General features: G+C 39.3%; 1 protein-coding gene across 4 annotated transcripts; it reads left to right on the top strand.

Moving 5' to 3' along the window:
* The first annotated feature begins 57 nt into the window (after window positions 1-57).
* Window positions 58-13,999, top strand: LOC125767729 (protein SCAI). Of its 4 annotated transcripts, none has more exons than XM_049434572.1 (11): window positions 58-261; window positions 2,504-2,811; window positions 2,915-3,145; window positions 3,230-3,352; window positions 5,905-6,033; window positions 6,116-6,252; window positions 6,348-6,536; window positions 6,602-6,800; window positions 6,879-6,940; window positions 7,016-7,216; window positions 7,287-13,999. In XM_049434572.1, exons 2-11 carry the CDS (start codon window positions 2,531-2,533, stop codon window positions 7,529-7,531), a joined length of 1,797 nt encoding a protein of 598 aa, XP_049290529.1. In that variant the 5' UTR covers window positions 58-261; window positions 2,504-2,530; the 3' UTR covers window positions 7,532-13,999. The 4 variants fall into 4 exon arrangements, with proteins under 4 accessions (XP_049290529.1, XP_049290526.1, XP_049290527.1 ...); XM_049434569.1 differs by having other exon boundaries at window positions 5,890-6,033; XM_049434570.1 differs by lacking the exon at window positions 58-261 and adding an exon at window positions 283-651 and having other exon boundaries at window positions 5,890-6,033.
* The last annotated feature ends 4,725 nt before the right edge of the window (window positions 14,000-18,724 follow it).

Here is an 18,724-nt window from a genome sequence, read left to right as displayed (position 1 = left end):
AGCAGTCAACATGTCAAAATTTACGCACCGGGCCATATTTCAAGGACATTCGTTTTCCCGAGCTGTCATTCAGGATGGTCGCCGTACCCATCCACAGTGTAATGTTTTCGAGTTTTTTCACTCCAAATCTAGTCACATAGATTTTGCCTTACACAGAAAACCTTTAAAAATAATATTTAAAGTAGCTTAATTGGCAGTAAACGAGCGCTAGCACAAACGCGGAAGTAACGGCAGTGTGATTCGCGTAGTAATTAGGTCGCTGTAAGTACAACATCGAGATTTGTTCAAAACGGGTGGCTTGGTGGTGTGCCTTGTGTGTGGCTCCTTGGTGTGTTTTCCAACCAGCCCCCGTGTTTCACAATTGCAGTCCGTATGAATCCGTTTAATTTAATCGCACCATACGCTTTCTGAAGCTGATTTGTGTATAAATTGTGCAAAGGAAAAAGGAATATCGTCCAAAACAATAATTGTGTGTTGGAAGGGATATGTGAGACAGATGAAGTATCTGGGCGGCTAGAAGTGCAATAGGACGGACAAACTTTCAGACACAATCCTTGCAAAAATAGTGAGCATGATGATGATTATGTTGGTGATGATGATGATGATGCTACCTACTACGGCAGTCAGCGTACCATATTGTCACCAGCAGTTGTGAGTAAAGTATTGTGAGGTTCGCAGGCACCACGATATGGTTGTGTGTATGTGTATTTGTGCGTATGTGTGTGTGTGTGTGCAGTATGTATGGTGCCATTTCATTCTGGCTGTTGTCCCGCGAGGCGCATTAACCAACCCCTCACCGTTTCGACGCACGTGAATTGTGCCCCTGCGCGCATGGTGCGGTTCATGGTGGGCTTTTGCGGAAAAACCAAAACGAAAAGAACAAGTAAAAAAAAAAAAAGGCGAAATGCCAGGAATCACACGGCGGAAAAAATAGTTGACGAAACCAGCGTTGGCAGTACTATGTCCTTAACATCTTTCTCTGTCACGTGGATTGGTAGTGCGGTTGTGAGACGTGCCGAAACAGGCGAGATGGTTCTGTACGACAAATAGTGTTTGTGATAAAAATCAATGGTTTGCTACAATCCCAACAATGCTTTTGCTGCACAAACTTTCAACATCCTTTCCAGGCTCGTGGCTGCTGTTCTCCACGATGACAATGATAGTGATGATGATGATGATGATGTTGATGATTGGTGATGATGGGTGAGAAGGGCTGTGTTGGGCGAAGAGGAGTGAGCACGCGCGTAAGCGAGACGGATGAAAACGTTGATGAGGCACAAACTTCCGCAGTGTCTGAAGAGAACAAATCACTGAAACGTGCAAGATTCGGTTGGGAAGTGGTTTGGGCCGGGTAGGGTTGTGTAGGGACAGGAAGCGCACACGGTGACACGGAAATGGAGTGATACGGGGAGCCTGATGGATATTATTGCTGATAAGAAAAGCCATCAGAGAGGGCGCATGTGATGCAGCTGCCATTGCAGCAGAGTGTATACACACACACACATACACGTGTACTGATATGTGTGGCCTTAAGGTGTAAAAAGGATACGAACGAGAGCGTGTAATGCATTAGTGCATATCCTGTAGGATGATGGCTGAGAATAAGGCAAAGCGGCAAAGCATGGATACGGCGTGGAGTTGGAGTAAATTTTTCATACCCACCCCCCTTTTGGGTGGGGGTATGAGAAGGAAACCATGTGATGAGATGTGATGTGAAACCAGGATTTGATCGAGGTTGGGAAAGGACCGTGAGATGAATCTGCGATAGCATAAAAAAAATTGTCTTTGTTAAGATGCATTTGCTCAATGGTAATGGTGATTCGGTGCATTCCGAGTATGAACGGAATGTTGTGTTTTCTCTCTCTCTCTCTCTTGTGTTTTACGCAAAGTGGATCACCTACTTGGTAGTACTATTTACTACTACTATCCGATTGAAGAAACAACTGTGTACGGTTTGTGTGTGTTGGTGGTGGTCGTTTAATCTTGCATGCGCTCCAAAAGGCAATGCATGTAATGCGTTAGTGTGTGTTGCGTGTAGTGGTGTGTGGTGTGAATAGTAGTAAACTCCCCACATCGCTTAACTCAGCATGTGCAACCCCCCAACCCGCCCATAGCATACTGTTTGATTAACACAAGTGCGTTTCGCGGGAAGGTCCGAATGAGAAAATTTAAATTTCAACATAGGTATAAATAAGGTTTTCCCCGTAAATAGAAGTGGAACAATAATGTAAACGGATTAAAGTTTATAAACATTTATGAATGAAAAATGAAGCAAACTAAAGGATGAAGATTTTTTGACAGCTGAAACACGCTGCCTTAGATCAAAGGAGGCGCCTAGTCTTTTGTAATGTTTTGTTCGTTTTGCGATTTGGGATAAAGCATAATCGTTGAAATCATTTCCAAACACGTGCAATTAACATTATAATTAATATTTCTTCGAAATCAGTATTTGGAATGCTGTACAATCGCAAGGGACATAATTTTTACCCTCTTTCGCCCACAGATAGCTTTCCAATGAACAGTTGGCGGCATGGTTAAGATGGCTTCAACGGAGGAACAGGATAGGAAAATAGTGCTAGAATTCTGCCACTTGCTGGAGAAGTCGAAACAGCTCTTCAACGGACTTCGCGATCTGCCGCAGTATGGGCATCGGCAGTGGCAGGCGTACTTCGGTCGAACGTTCGACGTTTACACCAAGCTGTGGAAGTTTCAGCAGCAACATAGACTAGTCCTAGATTCTAAGTATGGTTTAAAGCGATGGCAAATCGGAGAAATAGCTAGCAAAATTGGACAACTCTATTATCATTATTAGTAAGCACCCATGCAACAGCGATCTAACCGATCCGCTCAACACTCATACGCTAAAGACACTAATTTGTTCTCATTTTTTTGCGTGTGTTTTTCTTTTCTTTAGCCTTAGAACGAGTGAAACAAATTATCTCAATGAAGCATACTCTTTTTATGCTGCGATCAGAGGGCGCGCTTACTACTCTAGAGCAATCAAGGAGGACCGACCGGATCTCATGGTTAAGAAACTACGTTACTACGCTAGATTTATTGTTGTTTGTTTACTGTTGAAGAAGATGAAGCTAGTGAGAGAGTTAGTTATTGAATTGGAGCGACAAATACAGGAATACACCACGACGTAAGTACATAGGCGGGTTCCCACGGAGAGGAAACTTCGTTTGCCACACAATTAAAAATAAACACCGTGCATCTTTTGTTTTAGGTACGAGCCAGAAGATCAGCTAGAGTGGTCACTGGTGCTGGAGGAAATTAAAGGATTTATTAAGGCAGAATCAGCCGTCGCCGTGCTGCATGCCGATACCAATCCGATCGTACTATCGCACAGGTTAGTTGTTGACCGATAAATGCGTAGTGTAGCTTAGTGTTAGGCCCGTGCTTTCCGATTATTACCTACTTCTTCTTGTGTAGCTCCTTTCCTTGATTTCCTTTTGTTTATGTTTGCTATTAGTTTTGATATGTATGTGAAATCGCTTCTTACCATTAGTTATATGCTATTCGTGTAAACTCGTTTTTCGTTTATATGCGATAACAATACAAGTTTCCAGCTTTAGAGGAGTTTTATTTCGCATAGGAAAATATTTCCTTTAAAAAATTGTCTTACAATGCAAAAAGCTTTCGTGAATATTTGTTATATATTAATGAATAATAGTAGCTACAGAAGAAATGAAGGAGAATCAGTTAATAAGTTGTTAATTACTGTGAACTTGAACAATGTGAACAGTATTGAAATAAGTTTAAAATATTTATTTGCGTAAACAGCTTCAATCAATCGGTAATTTGTGCTATACATGAAGTAGCAGGATAGTCCTTTTTCGTTCAGTTAGGATTTTTTGTTTTAATAAGCTTTTTAAGAGTCTGTTCCACATGAGATTGATAGTAATTTTTTACGCCTTGCTTTGCCAACTGGTAGCTTTCAGTTTCTCAATCTATCTATCCATTTTTCTGTACCCACCCCTTTAACGTAACCAATAGTACAATGCTTACCACATGTGAAAAGAAAGAGAAAAACACATTTAAACTTACATAAGATACCGCTCAACCTATACTACAGTACACATCATTATTACCAAGAAAAAAAGGAACAAAAATTGTGCTAATGAAATAATTAATACTCTTCTCTTGTAGTAAACGTATCAAGCGTAACTTTATCTCACATGGTAAACCAACCCACATCCGGTGTGAGTCTAAAAATTCAGCTGCCCCTCCTTAGTTATTACTCTTCTCTTAGTATATGCGATCCTTATCACAAAGTGTTGTATTTGAAGTACTTCTTTCCCTCCACGTTCAAAGGTGGACGTATGTGTACAATAACTGTATCCGATCCCGCGTTCTGTTTAATTGCATTTGCGAATCGTCTGCTGGTGTGTTCTTACTTCCTTACGTGTTCCGGCTTCCTGATTGATTGGCTATGTATCTCTATCGTTCCATTATTGGCTATGATTCTTTCTGATACTCTGTACTGGTTGCAAAACGTTTGAACGAAAAAAAAAACACTTTTAAACGCTACTTTTTATTATCTTTACCGAATTGTATTTCGTTTTCATTTTCCGATTGGTTTTTTCTTTGTCGTAATTGTATTCGAAATGTTTGTTTTAGTTTGATTTTGTACTGCTGCTAACAAACAAACCAAAGAAAAAATTCCCTAGCAAATAAGTTAATTAATCTTAAGGCAGTAAGAGCAAACAGTTCGATCGGTGTACCTTTTTACAATGTTATTCTGGCTTTGTTTTCGGTAAACGATTTGGCGAAACCATTCACCTTACGGCCGACACTAGTAGTCGCTCAAAATTAATTGAATTTGCGCAAAATTATTTTATACCACGCTTTGCTCTTACTTCAATCTAGATGAGTAAGATATAAAACTGACTGGATGATTTATATTGAATATTTGATAAGACGATATGAGCCCCTTAAATAAGCGACACAGCAAAAAAAAACAATCTTACGAATATTGGCCCGTTCACTTTCATTTTGGATCATCCTTGCGCACGACGTTTCATTCGACGAAGCTTCATTTCCATTCATAATCGTCACATTTCTAACACATTGATCGCTTTATCATATAAACTGGTGTGCTATCACGTGGTTTGCAAATCATCTACAAAACTAATTAAAGTTTAACGGTAATCCATCGAAACATGTGATTATTGGAATCGTGTGCAAGAAAGAGTTAATTTGTTTGGTTTCAAATTAAAGTTACAAAAAGCGCAAAGACAGAGAGAGAGAGAGAGAGAGAAACGGTCGTTATGTATTTATGTACGTAGTGTCGTAAAGAGCAGAGATTACCGTACGGTAATGAACAGTAACCGTGACCAACCAAACCAATATGCAGTAAGTCGATCATTTTCTTGTCCATTTTTGGTTGTAGTGTGTTTTGCAAATGCAATATCTAGATCAATGATAAACGACGTTTAAACAAATCTTCTTTTAAAAACATATTAAAAGTCATTCAGAAACGTAATCATTCATTCACCTTTTACATGATCTTGAAATCGATTATAAAGCAACAATCATTGATTTAACTTCCAATCGATCAGTTCTTTCATTACTTTCATAAAATTAACATCTTTCATCAGACAATTTAAAAAAAAAATCATAACACTATCAACATAAACTCACTCACGTCGTACAGGGCACACATACATCAATACATGCGCACCTAGTGTCATTTGTAAAAACACGGTCACCTGCACTCAGAAACACACTAATTGAAACATGCAACATAAATAAAACACACACACACACACACGCATCAAACAACAAACAATAACACGAGTAAGGGTGACCAAATGTAGTCGAAAGCACGGGCCATTCGTCGTTCCCCGTACGGAATAAGGTAACTTCACCCGTGTTGAATCGAAGTGGTTCTGGTTCCAGGTTAAGTCCGCTCACCACGCCACCCTGCGAACGGACACCGCACATGACGCTCAGCCTGCAGGAGATTTTGATCGTTGGTTCCGCCTGTGAGCAGGCCAAATTTTCCGAGCTAACGATGGACATGTTTCGGTAAGAATAATAAACGATCGAGCTTTGTGGTGTAGAAGTTAACATTGATCTAAATTTGCAATTGCACTGTCCACTTCACCAGGATGCTACAAACGCTGGAACGTGAACCAACCGATGCGATGCACCCGATGATCGGTCATCCGATGGCACACGGTGGTCCGCACGATGCTAGTCCAGCCGCGAGTCGTATGCCACCGTACGGTGTACCAGGTTCCAAAGGTATACGGGCTTCGGTTCCTTCGGGGCAACATGTTTTTGGTCCTTATACTAATGTGATCTCTCTCTCGCTCTCTCTCACTCTTTACTACTTTTAGGATACGTGGAAAATGGAGATCGTCGGGCGATGCGTGATAATCCACACAAGTATTTGCTGTACAAACCATCACTCAGCCAGCTGATGGTGTTTTTATCCAGCGGCTTCAAGGAGCTGCCACCGGGTGGTGCACTACTACTGTACATGTCCGCCGACGGGTGCTTCTCGACTACGAAGCATCCGCAAGATTGTAAGTGATACCGAATTGCGATTAGATTGTTTCTGGTACGTTATGTGGCACGTTCCTCCTTCCAGATGGGTACGAGCTGGGAGGATTGGCCACGAGTGTAAAGCGCGACGCAGTAGACAGTGGACTATCGGTGCGTGGGAAATCGAGTGCCGGCTACAAGGAACCGCACTGTCTGTATCCGGGCGATCTGTATCCTTACACGCGGCGGCCTCTCTTCATCATAATCGATTCGGATAATTCATTCGTGTTCCAGCACATACCGAGGTATGCGATGTGGTTCCAGAGTGCTCCTCAAAGTGTCTCTCCGACTCCACTAATGCAAGATATGCCTTTCTATTGTAGATATTTCGGTCAACCGTTAGTTATACTCATGTCACCACAGGATGTTCCTGCCAGCTACCAAGGTAAGCGGTTTGCTGCTTTCAACCTTGAATATAAGCTCGTTCGTTTACAATTCGTTTTTGGATTTTTTTTTACAGATTTGCAGCATCACGGTTCACTGTTTACGTTATTCCTGCATTCTCCAATGACGGCCATGTGCTACATCTGCAATGTCGGCGATGTGCCGATACATCACTGGGAACGGTGTCAAAGTTATGTGGACCGGTTCGTTACCGAAGCGTCCCGTCTAGTGACGCGTTGCCGGATGGACGAAATTGAACAGGGTATCGGGTACATAGGTAAGGAAAATCCACCATCCACCGTTCGACTGTTTCCAAACACTAAAATTTTCCACTCTTAATTTGTCAGATTCATCATACGTGCAGTTCTTCGGTGATGATTTCCTGCGAACGCTCATTCTACGGTTCGTGTTTTGTGATGTCGCGTTGCGACTGCATCGTGGCTTCCGTGGACGGCATCAGCGGCCCCGTTGCGAACCACCACTGCCCGGGCCGGAACTGCTAGAACATCCGTCACTGGCGCACATCGTACTGCAGTTGGCAACAGCCCTCGACGTGAGGGGCCACTTTGTCGAGGGACCTGAAGGCGATTGATGCACGTACGGTGCGAGCTTTACCGCACGGTTCCGAGCCGGCAGCGACGATTCAATCGTGTTCCAGCGCGTCATGCTGACGGTAGGCTGCCACGTGTTTCTGTGTGCGACCGCCATCATGCTAACGCTGCTAATGAAGATGCTGCAAAGCGCATCGATCGTCCATGATCGTTTAACGGTGCTGCGTCCAATCGCCGTATACAACCCTGTTCGTACGCCGTTCTTTGTGCAGATAGAGCGAAGGCACAGTACGTCGCTTCCAAAAGTACTATTGTCCGATTGCGTGGAATGTTGCACCACGCGTTCCGGTTTGCACCACACGTTCAGATCGCTCAACGATCGATAAGTATTAACGTAGCGCGGTAATGCGTACTCGAATGGCTAGTTTAAAAGCTTGCAGCTTTCCAAAAACCGTCTTCTTAGCGTGTGCTCGGAATATTTCCCCTCTTTCGTTTGTGTTCGCTCTACCTTATTACAAAAACCAAACCAAACACACGGAAACACACACATTTCGGTTTTTGTAGGTGTCAAAACATATATTTGTAGCTTTTTACGCGACTTGTTACTATTTATACGACATTGGCTATCGAATGTGCTTGGCTTCGGACGGCCAACCAAACAACCAAACGACCATGCGAAGCGAAGGAATGGGTTCTCCACGGTTTGGCGCCATGAAACTGGATGGCGTTAGGCGGGACAACGGTGATCGCGCGTTTTTGTATGGCCATATTTATATAGTTCCCAAAAACCTGGAGATGATGATGCATCTATGTACTATGAGTTGTGAGGCGATACTCGTAAGAGCGGATGCATTTTCCACCTTCACAAACGCAAATGAAAAACAAAGCAAATATTACCATTGGCAAAGCCATTTGGGAACGTAAAAACAGAACATGGAACGAACACAGCAACACTTTACCCGCTAAAGACCAGTCCTAGTCGTGACGATTCGAATCGTTTTTCATTTTTCTTTTATTGATTCGTAGATCAAAAAAAGGGTGGTAAGAGAAGAACCGGCAGCGGTCTCCTAACCATCTCCCCTTCCTCCCTTTCCCTTATCTCCTCCCCACACACACACACATTACACACACAGACAGACGGGTCCATGGCGTATCATGGTACCGGTTGAAAACCTTCGTGAGAGAGTATAGATATATCAAAGTTTATCTATTTATATATAAACATATTTATATTTATATATAAATACAAATATACCTACATTAACACACATCCGCTTGCGCAATGAGAAACTAAAATACTTATAGAGGCAGAGATAAAAAGCGGGTGGAGGAAGCAGAAGAAGAAGAAAATGTAGCAAAGTCGCGATACTTATTGAAAGGCCAGTGAAGAAAAGGGGAAACGGAAAACATATGCTTAAAAACGTATATTATAGAAAATTTAAAAAAAACATGACAAAGAAAGGACCGAACGACCGAAAACGCAAAAACAAAAACAAAACAAAACACCTGTACTTATACTCCGCCGCTTTGTTTAAGTTTTGAGGTTTTGATGTGATTTCTTCTCCATTGTAATTACTTTGCCCCATTGTGTGCACACCATTTACCAACCTATCCAACCAAAGCATTTTCACTTTGTTAAAGGTTTACCATTCTAGTCATCAAATCAGTTCTAGTGAACCTGTGCCGTTATGTGTTACACTAGTTACGTTTGCGAACGAGTACAATTCATTGTAAGCGCTTGATTTTATTTTTATTTCGCTCATTTACTCGCTGGAACACTCACACACTTCTTACTGTGATGCCAACATGATAAAAACTGGCACTGGCCGAAGGCACGCTGGTATCATTTCGCTTAAACCCTTTACTGTGCATTCTTACCTGCGTAATGCGTATGCGTACAATGCATAACACAGGAGAAAGGAGAACTACGAACAAACAAAACGGACACTTTGGAAAACTTAAGACGAAGTAAAATAAAAAAAAAAACAAACAAAAAACAAAAACATCTACTTAAGAAGATACCCAGCCGATATTTGGACAATATATAAACGTGTGATCACTGCCGCTATTTCGCTTCATTAGTAGGAAACAAGAAAACAAACAAAATAAACAACTTAAACACAACATAAAAAAAAAACAACAACAAACAAAAATGAAACAACAACCCCACTTAACGCGGGGGAAAAGAGAGGTACCAAGGATACGTCTGAGGAGATACGCAAAAAGGGAAGGAAAGAGCGCAAAAACACATAGGATGGGAAAACAAAAGCAAACAACAGAAAACGTATAATTTTTGGTGAAGAAGCATACCGGTGATTACATACCAACGGAATAATAGTACCCCTCCTTGCCGCATATACATAATAGATAACAGAACACAATTGCAGGCGTAAAAGATTTTTTTGTTGCTGTTTTGTTTGGGTCTTCCGTTCGCTGTGTGTAAACAATGGGAGGGACACGTGCTTTCGTCACCTTCTTCAGCGACGGACGGTGTTGACTCATGCACACAAACACACACACACACACAGATCGGAACCGGGAAAAGTTTGTTCAGTTTCCAGATTTATTTTTACTTTACTGTAGACAACAACTTGTAAGGTTATTTAGGTATATACACATATACATCTATATATATACACATACATATATACATATATAATGCGCCGCGTAGTAGATTTGACCGCATCCCACGGTTATCATCATCGGCTTTTTGGGATGGATCGTAAGGCGAGCGAAACAGTTGGCAACAGAAAGAAGAGATGTAAAGGGTACGCTAGCAAAAAAAAAAAGGTGTAGGTAGGGAAATATAATTTAGCATAAATGAACAAAACCAAAAACCAATCGCTACGATTCGTACAGGAGGTAAACTGGCTTTGAATGAAGCTTAATTTGAGTACTATCTTCAGCTGTTAGTATAGCAAAAGAAAATGGGGCGAAAAGAAGCAAAACATTTGGAACTTTCCTTTTTTTTTTATTTGTCGGGTAATGCGGTTCCATTTCGATGAAGCGTGAGATTTTGAAGCAAAAAAATTTTTTTTTTGCAAAATTTTAAATTATCATCGCTGGCCCCAGAGAGCTTGTATACTGAACTGAGAGCAGTATAGAAAAAAAAAACACGACCACATGTCAAAGAACAACATTCCTCTATTTTGCATCCTTGTCTCCTTTTAGTCAATAATAGTGACTTTAAACATGTAAGCGAAATTTTTTTGTTTTTGCCCGGAAGCTGCACTTCCAGCCACACGGGCGAAGCGCACGTAGGAAATCCCTCATGCTAGTGGCAAGATTTAGTCGTATTTGTCATGGATGGATGTCTCCGTGTGTGTGTGTGTGCGTGTGTTTATACACAGCTAGGTAGTATATGCAGATAGATAGAGCAGATGATAGTGTAATCCCTGTCACCCTTAGCAACCATAGTCGACTATCGTTCGTGTTGTTTCGTTTTTGCGTTTTTTTTTTCGTGCCTTGCGTTGTTCCAGTTTTTGCGATCATCTGCGCTCGCCGCTCCTCTATCGATTGCAGTTGAGATGACCCGATTTTGATGTTGGATAGGATCGTACGTATGATCAATTAGGGCTAGTAGCAGCTAGATGGATTCGCTTAAATAGATCGCACACATACGTATGTAGGCGTTTTTCCGCTTTTTTTTATTTGTACCAGGAATACTCACGTTGTAACCTGACGAAAGATGTCGTTTTTTTGTTTGTTCCTCCCGGGTTTGATTGTATTATATGCACGGGCGACTATCCGATGACTGGTATTGTTCGTTTAAAAAGGGGATATTAAAACCCGCTTTACAGTGATCCACTTGAATGTAAAGTGTAGAGGAAAGGCAACAGGATGCACTAGATCGATTGCTAAGCCAAACAATCAAGCAGAAGCAGAAAGCAGAAGAAGAAAAAAACAAAAACTATATACTGTAGATGAAACCAATAAGAAAACAAAAATGCGCTACGGTAAGCAGCTCAGCTCACATCATCAAAACAAGACAACAACAAAACTCCACCCCCCTCATCACAAAATAGATAAATACCAATAAGAAATAAAACGCTTCTAGGTTACTATATGCGCGGAATGTTGAATGTAAACACACAAAGCCAGAGTTATATCATAATAATCATACGCAAAAAAATCATTCCTCATTTCTGTTCCAGAGAAAGAAGAAAGGACACATAGACACAGAACAGATATATAGATAATGGAAAGCAACAACAACAAAAAAACGTCAGCGCAAAATCCCCATTCATCTCTCGTGCCCACACATCCTTCGTCCTCCAAAAAAAAGGCTCCTCATGCCCGTTTTTCCCCGTATAGCATAAAATATTAGTCGTTCACTTATAGACACACAATCGATCAGAACTCACTCAACCAACCATACAGACACACACACACCCACACGCAAACAGAGTAAGGACAGGGCAATGTCCGTTCATCGTTGTTCGTTGTTCATTTTCTGTTAGATGGTAGCTAATGTGCAGAAGAAGAAGAATACCAACCGTGTGTAATATTTATTGTTTCGCCTAAATATCGCGCAATGTAACCCCAAAACCGAACCCGTTTGTACAGCAGGGCATGAACGAAAGGAGCAAACAAAAAAAAGAAACGGGAGAGACAACTAAAAACAAACCAAAAAATTGCGATAACACATGATTAAGCGGTACTCTCTAGTCATCGTAGCGTAGAAGTGTAGTGTACGAGTAAAACAAAACATACAAACGCAAACGTAAAACAAACAACAACAAAAAATGCAGTAACAGCGACCCTAAAGGTGATACCAAAGTGTTTAATGAGAATATACAAAACTAGGCAAAACACGAGAGAGAGAAAGTGGAAGAAATTGTGCAGCAAGCAGCAGCAGAACAAAACGAAAACAAAACACAAGTAATTCAAAACATGACACAAACCCACACACTCAAGAGTTAGGAAGAAATGATGAAAGAAGGTAACAAAACAAAAGCGCTAAATAGCAGCAGTAAAAGAATGTACTACATTGTAAGCAAAACTGGAAACAACATAGAAAACGATCAAATCAACAAGCAAAACCAAACAAACAAACAAAGTGTGGAGCAAACGAAAGAAGAAGAAAAGAAAACCATTACACCCACACAAAAACACACACACACACGCAACTATCTGTCATTTACGGAACGAAACCCGAATACACTGAAAAACATCAATATATCACTGCCCTAAGTGTTTCACTTAAAAGTAAACTGAGTAACAAATAGTAACAAAAGTCGGAGAAGAAAACAACATTAACACAATGTTAACGTTCACTAACGTAACTGTAGAGGTGATTCTTGGTTTTCCGTCGCTCTTTGCTGTGCGTGCGCACGAGGGAAACTAATGCAGCAATGAATATTACAGCTTCACCGCCAATTAGAAGGATATGAATTTATCAAACAGGCGCATACATACACACACACGCATGGGAACGGAGATTTTTGTCGCGTAGATTTTTCTACAAATCACAAACACAAACACAACCGTACGCAAACACTAACAGCAAATAGCCATTCCACGGATAAAGAACATCTCTCCTGTATACTAACGAAGCAGCACTAGTGTTTCTTACTTTTTCACGTATGTGATCGTATCATAGCAACCATAGAGTGATGCACAATTCCAGGTTAATAATGCCAAGGTATGCTCATATTTTCTCATGAACGATCATCGAGAAACATACGCACGCAATGGAGAAAGAAAGAGCGCGCGAGCGAGAGAGAGAGAGATGGTCCAGGATGTTGCATGCAGGGATCCAAAGTTGGTTAGCTATGGTTTTATTGATTTTACTAGGAAATTTAAAATATGTTTTTTCTTGTTTTGTTTACTTTAAAACGCTAGGAAAAAAAACATTATACAGAAACAAAGAAAGAGACGTATGGCAACCCACCTGAACACAAGGGAGGATACGGTTTCAGCCAGTAAATGATTCAACTACAAACAAAACATTCACTATAGAAATATTGCCCCCCATCCCCTCCTTATTCAAAAAACAAACAAAAAGAAAGGAGAAGAATAGCAAAAGTAAATTCCTATTTTCTATTGCCGTGTTTAGTGTCAGCGAAAATGGTAACATTAACCCGGGAGAAGGAAAAAAAAACAGCAAAGACAAACAATTTGTTGCGACAAGCGAAAACGGAAGGCAAAACCAAACATTACAAACAAACAAACAAACAAAAAAAAACCCAAACCAACAATCACATATTTAGAATAGTGCGTAATATTTGACAAAAAAAAAACGGAACAGAAAAGAGAAACACACAAAGAAGATGCTGAAAAGAACGAGACGCGACTTAGCAGAAAACAAAAGTAAAAAAGAAAATCGTCTGCAATAATAAAAAAAAAGATTATAACGAAAGCAGCCGAAATACGTAATCGAAATTGCTATAAAACCAAAAACAAACCAAAAAACAATTGTCAAACAGCTCAACTCGAACACGAAAACGATAAGTGAACCAAAAAAAAGAAAACGAAGGAAAATAAAAGGCGCCTGAAACGAATCCAAATGATAGAAGCGTGATTTGTGATGAACGTTTAGCAGCAAATGGGAGAAATGCCAACTTCGGCCAAGTTGAGAAAAGAAGTTTTTTTTTTATGTTTACACTCCACCGAAAGCAGGACGTTGGGGTTTTTTTGGGAGGTTTTGTGTTTGTTTTTGTCCAATTCCAATGTTTCTCATCACATCAATCAACAACCGGGCTTGCCAGGCTCTCCGGTCGACCATCTCTCCACTCCGATACTACCGCTGTGGCAAAGTGACAACTGTGAAGAAAAGAAAAACGCAAGAAACAAAATGAAAGGTATTGAAATGTTGACTAATTTCTTCGAAACCCCCTTAGGATAACGTATAAAAGATCAACGGAAGCGATAGAACAACCAAACGCACAGATAACGGAAAGCAAAACAAACGATTATAGATTAATAGCAAGAATCGTTTGCCGCAAAAGGGACAACAACAGTGAACAAATAAGCATTCGAATGATACAACATAGAGTAAAAAGTCTAAAATGAGCAAAAATCACGTATAACTTTGGAGAAAGTAATACAGTGAAGTAAAGAAACGAAAAAAAACATTCACAAAACACATAGAACAAAGCACATGCACAAGTAAGGCAATGTGAAAAGGACAATTAGTGGTCTGTGTGTGTGTTTGTGCAATACATTATAGACCCGTTTGCACTATCAGATCACTTCCAATGTCATTTTGCATGTTGATATGTTGTACTTTTTAAAAAATACTATCGTGTTTAGAATGTTAGTTTTTATTCTTTTGTTAACCGTGTTCCGGTTTTCCGTTTTTCTTCGCTTTTAAGTGTTCATTGTGCTGTAAACAGATGAACTCATAACACAGTTACGTTCATCATTCAAGATAGGAAGAAAACAGAAAGAGACAAAAAAGCGCGATCGAGAGAATAGGAAGGAAGAAAAATTGTATTCCTAATAAAAAACAAACACGAAACCGCTCGAATATAAATATAACACAAAACTGAACCTGATCGAAACACTATCAGAAGAAAAAGAAGATAACATGTAGCTGGACGATAGTTTGGGAACGAATCAGCAGACGAACGGCAAACCTAAATGGAGAATTTTGGCCGTGGAAATGTATTCCCATTTTTTCCCCCATTTTTCCTAGCTCCTTTCCACCGTTACCAAACATCCTTAGGACTAATTGTAAACGAACGAGAAGCATTAGATGGGCAAAACATTTCGGGTTGAGTCGGTGGCACGTTTCCTTCCGTGGCCCGTGTGCCCGGAACGAGCAGTATAATCTAGCGCAAAACAAAAACAGACAAAACAGATGCTAAATGCGTGCATAGTGCGAGAGAAAAGAAAGGGAAAATGTGTTACAAAAAAGTCTGAAACTATATAATAAAGATACAGAAAAAAAATCATAATTTGTTTACGATCTTCGATTATGGTTTACAATCTTTTCGGTATTTTTTTTTGTGAGACGTTTTTAGCTTATCGTAAAGTTGTATCTGTTTCAAATATTATCTTCTATATATATAAAATTCTCGTGTCGCGGTGTTAGTGTGCAAACTCCTCTTAAACGGCTCAACTGGCAAATATTATGAGTTCTTTTCTGTTTTTCCTACGGGAGTTATCAAGTAGGCGCAGCCATTTTTTCAACACGAATAATGTTGAAGACTTCTCAAAACAAAAAAGTGTTTAACGAATAAATCAATCAAAGTAGGTACACATGACGATTTATTTGTGCAATTTTATAATAAATGCTGTTTAGTCATTTGCGGCTCGGTGGTACATGTGGAATCGGCGCCTTACACGGAAGTACCAGGTATTAAATCCCAATCGTCAAGGAAAGCCAGAAATACCTCCTGAAGTGCCAAAAAAAGAGAAGAAGTGCCACAACAGAAGCAGAAGAAATTGCTTTGATTGGGAATATCTTGAGGATTGAGAATGGCAATAATTTAAAAATTTTTAATTAATCAACGATATCTAATCGCCACTCTAATAATACCACACGAATCAAGATTGAACACTCAAAATGTTTGCTTTAATTACAAAAGGCATGTTTAAGGGCAAAGCTGGGTTTGCCGGGTAAGCAAGCTTTTTTATAATTTTTTATTCTTTATTTAACTTAAAACATTATTTGAGTGAAAAGAAACTTATTGCAACAAATTCGCATTAAAATATATCACATTTATAAATTTTGCTACATTGCTTAAAAATGAGGAAAATTTTACATTTTCTCAAACAGGGTATGGAACTTGGTTCCTCGAATAACTTCCGGCACAGAGATCTGAGGGCATGGCTGTCCAAGAAGAAAATGTAGCCATTGGTGCCATCTATCGACCACAGGTTAAAGATTGGCGATCCGTTAGATACCGACCGAGTTATAGGCAAAAGTTGGTGCAAAAATGAGGAAAATTTTACATTTTCTCAAACAGAGTAAGGAACTTGGTTCCTCGAATAACTTCTGGCACAGACATCTGAGGGCATGGCTGTCCAGGAAGAAAATGTAGCCATTGGTGCCATCTATCGACCACAGGTTAAAGATTGGCGATCCGTTGGATACCGACCGAGTTATAGGCAAAACTTGGTGCAAAAATGAGGAAAATTTTACATTTTCTCAAACAGGGTATGGAACTTGGTTCCTCGAATAACTTCTGGCACAGACATCTAAGGGCATGGCTGTCCAAGAAGAAAATGTAGCCATTGGTGCCATCTATCGACCACAGGTTAAAGATTGGCGATCCGTTGGATACCGACCGAGTTATAGGCAAAACTTGGTGCAAAAATGAGGAAAATTTTCCATTTTCTCAAACAGGGTAAGGAACTTGGTTCCTCGAATAACTTCTGGCACAGACATCTGAGGACATGGCTGTCCAAGAAGAAAATGTAGCCATTGGTGCCATCCATCGACCACAGGTTAAAGATTGGCGATCCGTTGGATACCGACCGAGTTATAGGCAAAAGTTGGTGGAAAAATGAGGAAAATTTTCATTTTATTTTTAATTTTTTGATTTTTTTATTATTTTTCACTCTTTTCTTATTTCAAGCATTATTAGAGTGAAAAGAAACTCATTGCAACCCATTGGCATTAAAATAAAACAATTTAATTTTTTTTGCAAAATTTCCCAAAAAAATCGTAAGGGGTAAGCCTTATGAAATTTTCGAGTGGAAATTTTTTTTGAAATTTTTTTCTGATTTTTTATTCTTTTTTTAATTTAAAGCACTATTTAAGTGAAAAGAAACTTATTGCAACAAATTCCCATTAAAATATATCACATTTAAAATTTTTGCTACATTGCCCAAAAATGAGGAAAATTTTACATTTTCTCAAACAGGGTAAGGAACTTGATTCCTCGAATAACTTCTGGCACAGACATCTAAGGGCATGGCTGTCCAAGAAGAAAATGTAGCCATTGGTGCCATCTATCGACCACAGGTTAAAGATTGGCGATCCCTTGGATAAAAACTTGGTGCAAAACTGAGGAAAATTTTATTTTTTTTTTTGAATTTTTTGATTTTTTTATTATTTTTCACTCTTTTTTTACTTCAAGCATTATTAGAGTGAAAAGAAACTCATTGCAACCCATTGGCATTAAAATAAAACAATTTAATTTTTTTTGCAAAATTTCCCAAAAAAATCGTAAGGGTTAAGCCTTATGAAATTTTCGAGTGGAAATTGTTTTGAAATTTTTTTCTGATTTTTTATTCTTTTTTTTAATTTAAAGCACTATTTAAGTGAAAAGAAACTTATTGCAACAAATTCCCATTAAAATATATCACATTTAAAATTTTTGCTACATTGCTCAAAAATGAGGAAACTTTTACATTTTCTCAAACAGGGTAAGGAACTTGGTTCCTCGAATAACTTCTGTTATAGACATCTAAGGGCATGGCTGTCCAAGAAGAAAATGTAGCCATTGGTGCCATCTATCGACCACAGGTTAAAGATTGGCGATCCGTTGGATACCGACCGAGTTATAGGCAAAAGTTGGTGCAAAAATGAGGAAAATTTTCATTTTATTTTTAATTTTTTGATTTTTTTATTATTTTTCACTCTTTTTTTTATTTCAAGCATTATTTGAGTGAAAAGAAACTCATTGCAATCCATTGGCATTAAAATAAAACAATTTAATATTTTTTGCAAAATTTCCCAAAAAATCGTAAGGGGTAAGCCTTATGAAATTTTCGAGTGGAAATTTTTTTTGAAATTTTTTTCTGATTTTTTATTCTTTTTTTAATTTAAAGCACTATTTAAGTGAAAAGAAACTTATTGCAACAAATTCCCATTAAAATATATCACATTTAAAATTTTTGCTACTTTGCTCAAAAATGAGGAAAATTTTACATTTTCTCAAACAGGGTAAGGAACTTGGTTCCTCGAATAACTTCTGTTATAGACATCTAAGGGCATGGCTGTCCAAGAAGAAAATGTAGCCATTGGTGCCATCTATCGACCACAGGTTAAAGATTGGCGATCCGTTAGATACCGACCGAGTTATAGGCAAAAGTTGGTGCAAAAATGAGGAAAATTTTACATTTTCTCAAACAGGATATGGAACTTGGTTCCTCGAATAACTTCTGGCACAGACATCTAAGGGCATGGCTGTCCAAGAAGAAAATGTAGCCATTGGTGCCATCTATCGACCACAGGTTAAAGAATGGCGATCCGTTGGATACCGACCGAGTTATAGGCAAAAGTTGGTGCAAAAATGAAGAAAATTTTCATTTTATTTTGAATTTTTTGATTTTTTTAT

Source organism: Anopheles funestus, chromosome 3RL (genome assembly GCF_943734845.2).
Source record: "Anopheles funestus chromosome 3RL, idAnoFuneDA-416_04, whole genome shotgun sequence".
NCBI classification, from domain to species: domain Eukaryota; kingdom Metazoa; phylum Arthropoda; class Insecta; order Diptera; family Culicidae; genus Anopheles; species Anopheles funestus.
The sequence above is the reverse complement of the archived record's forward strand: the minus strand, read 5'-3'. Positions and strand labels throughout refer to the sequence as shown.

Excerpts from the sequence above, each read along its gene's own strand:
- LOC125767729 (XM_049434569.1), top strand. The coding sequence starts at position 2,531 with ATGGTTAAGATGGCTTCAACGGAGGAACAGGATAGGAAAATAGTGCTA. Across the intron at positions 6,537-6,601 it reads TACGAAGCATCCGCAAGATT|ATGGGTACGAGCTGGGAGGA; the intron begins GTAAGTGATACC and ends TCCTCCTTCCAG. Across the intron at positions 6,941-7,015 it reads TGTTCCTGCCAGCTACCAAG|ATTTGCAGCATCACGGTTCA; the intron begins GTAAGCGGTTTG and ends TTTTTTTTACAG.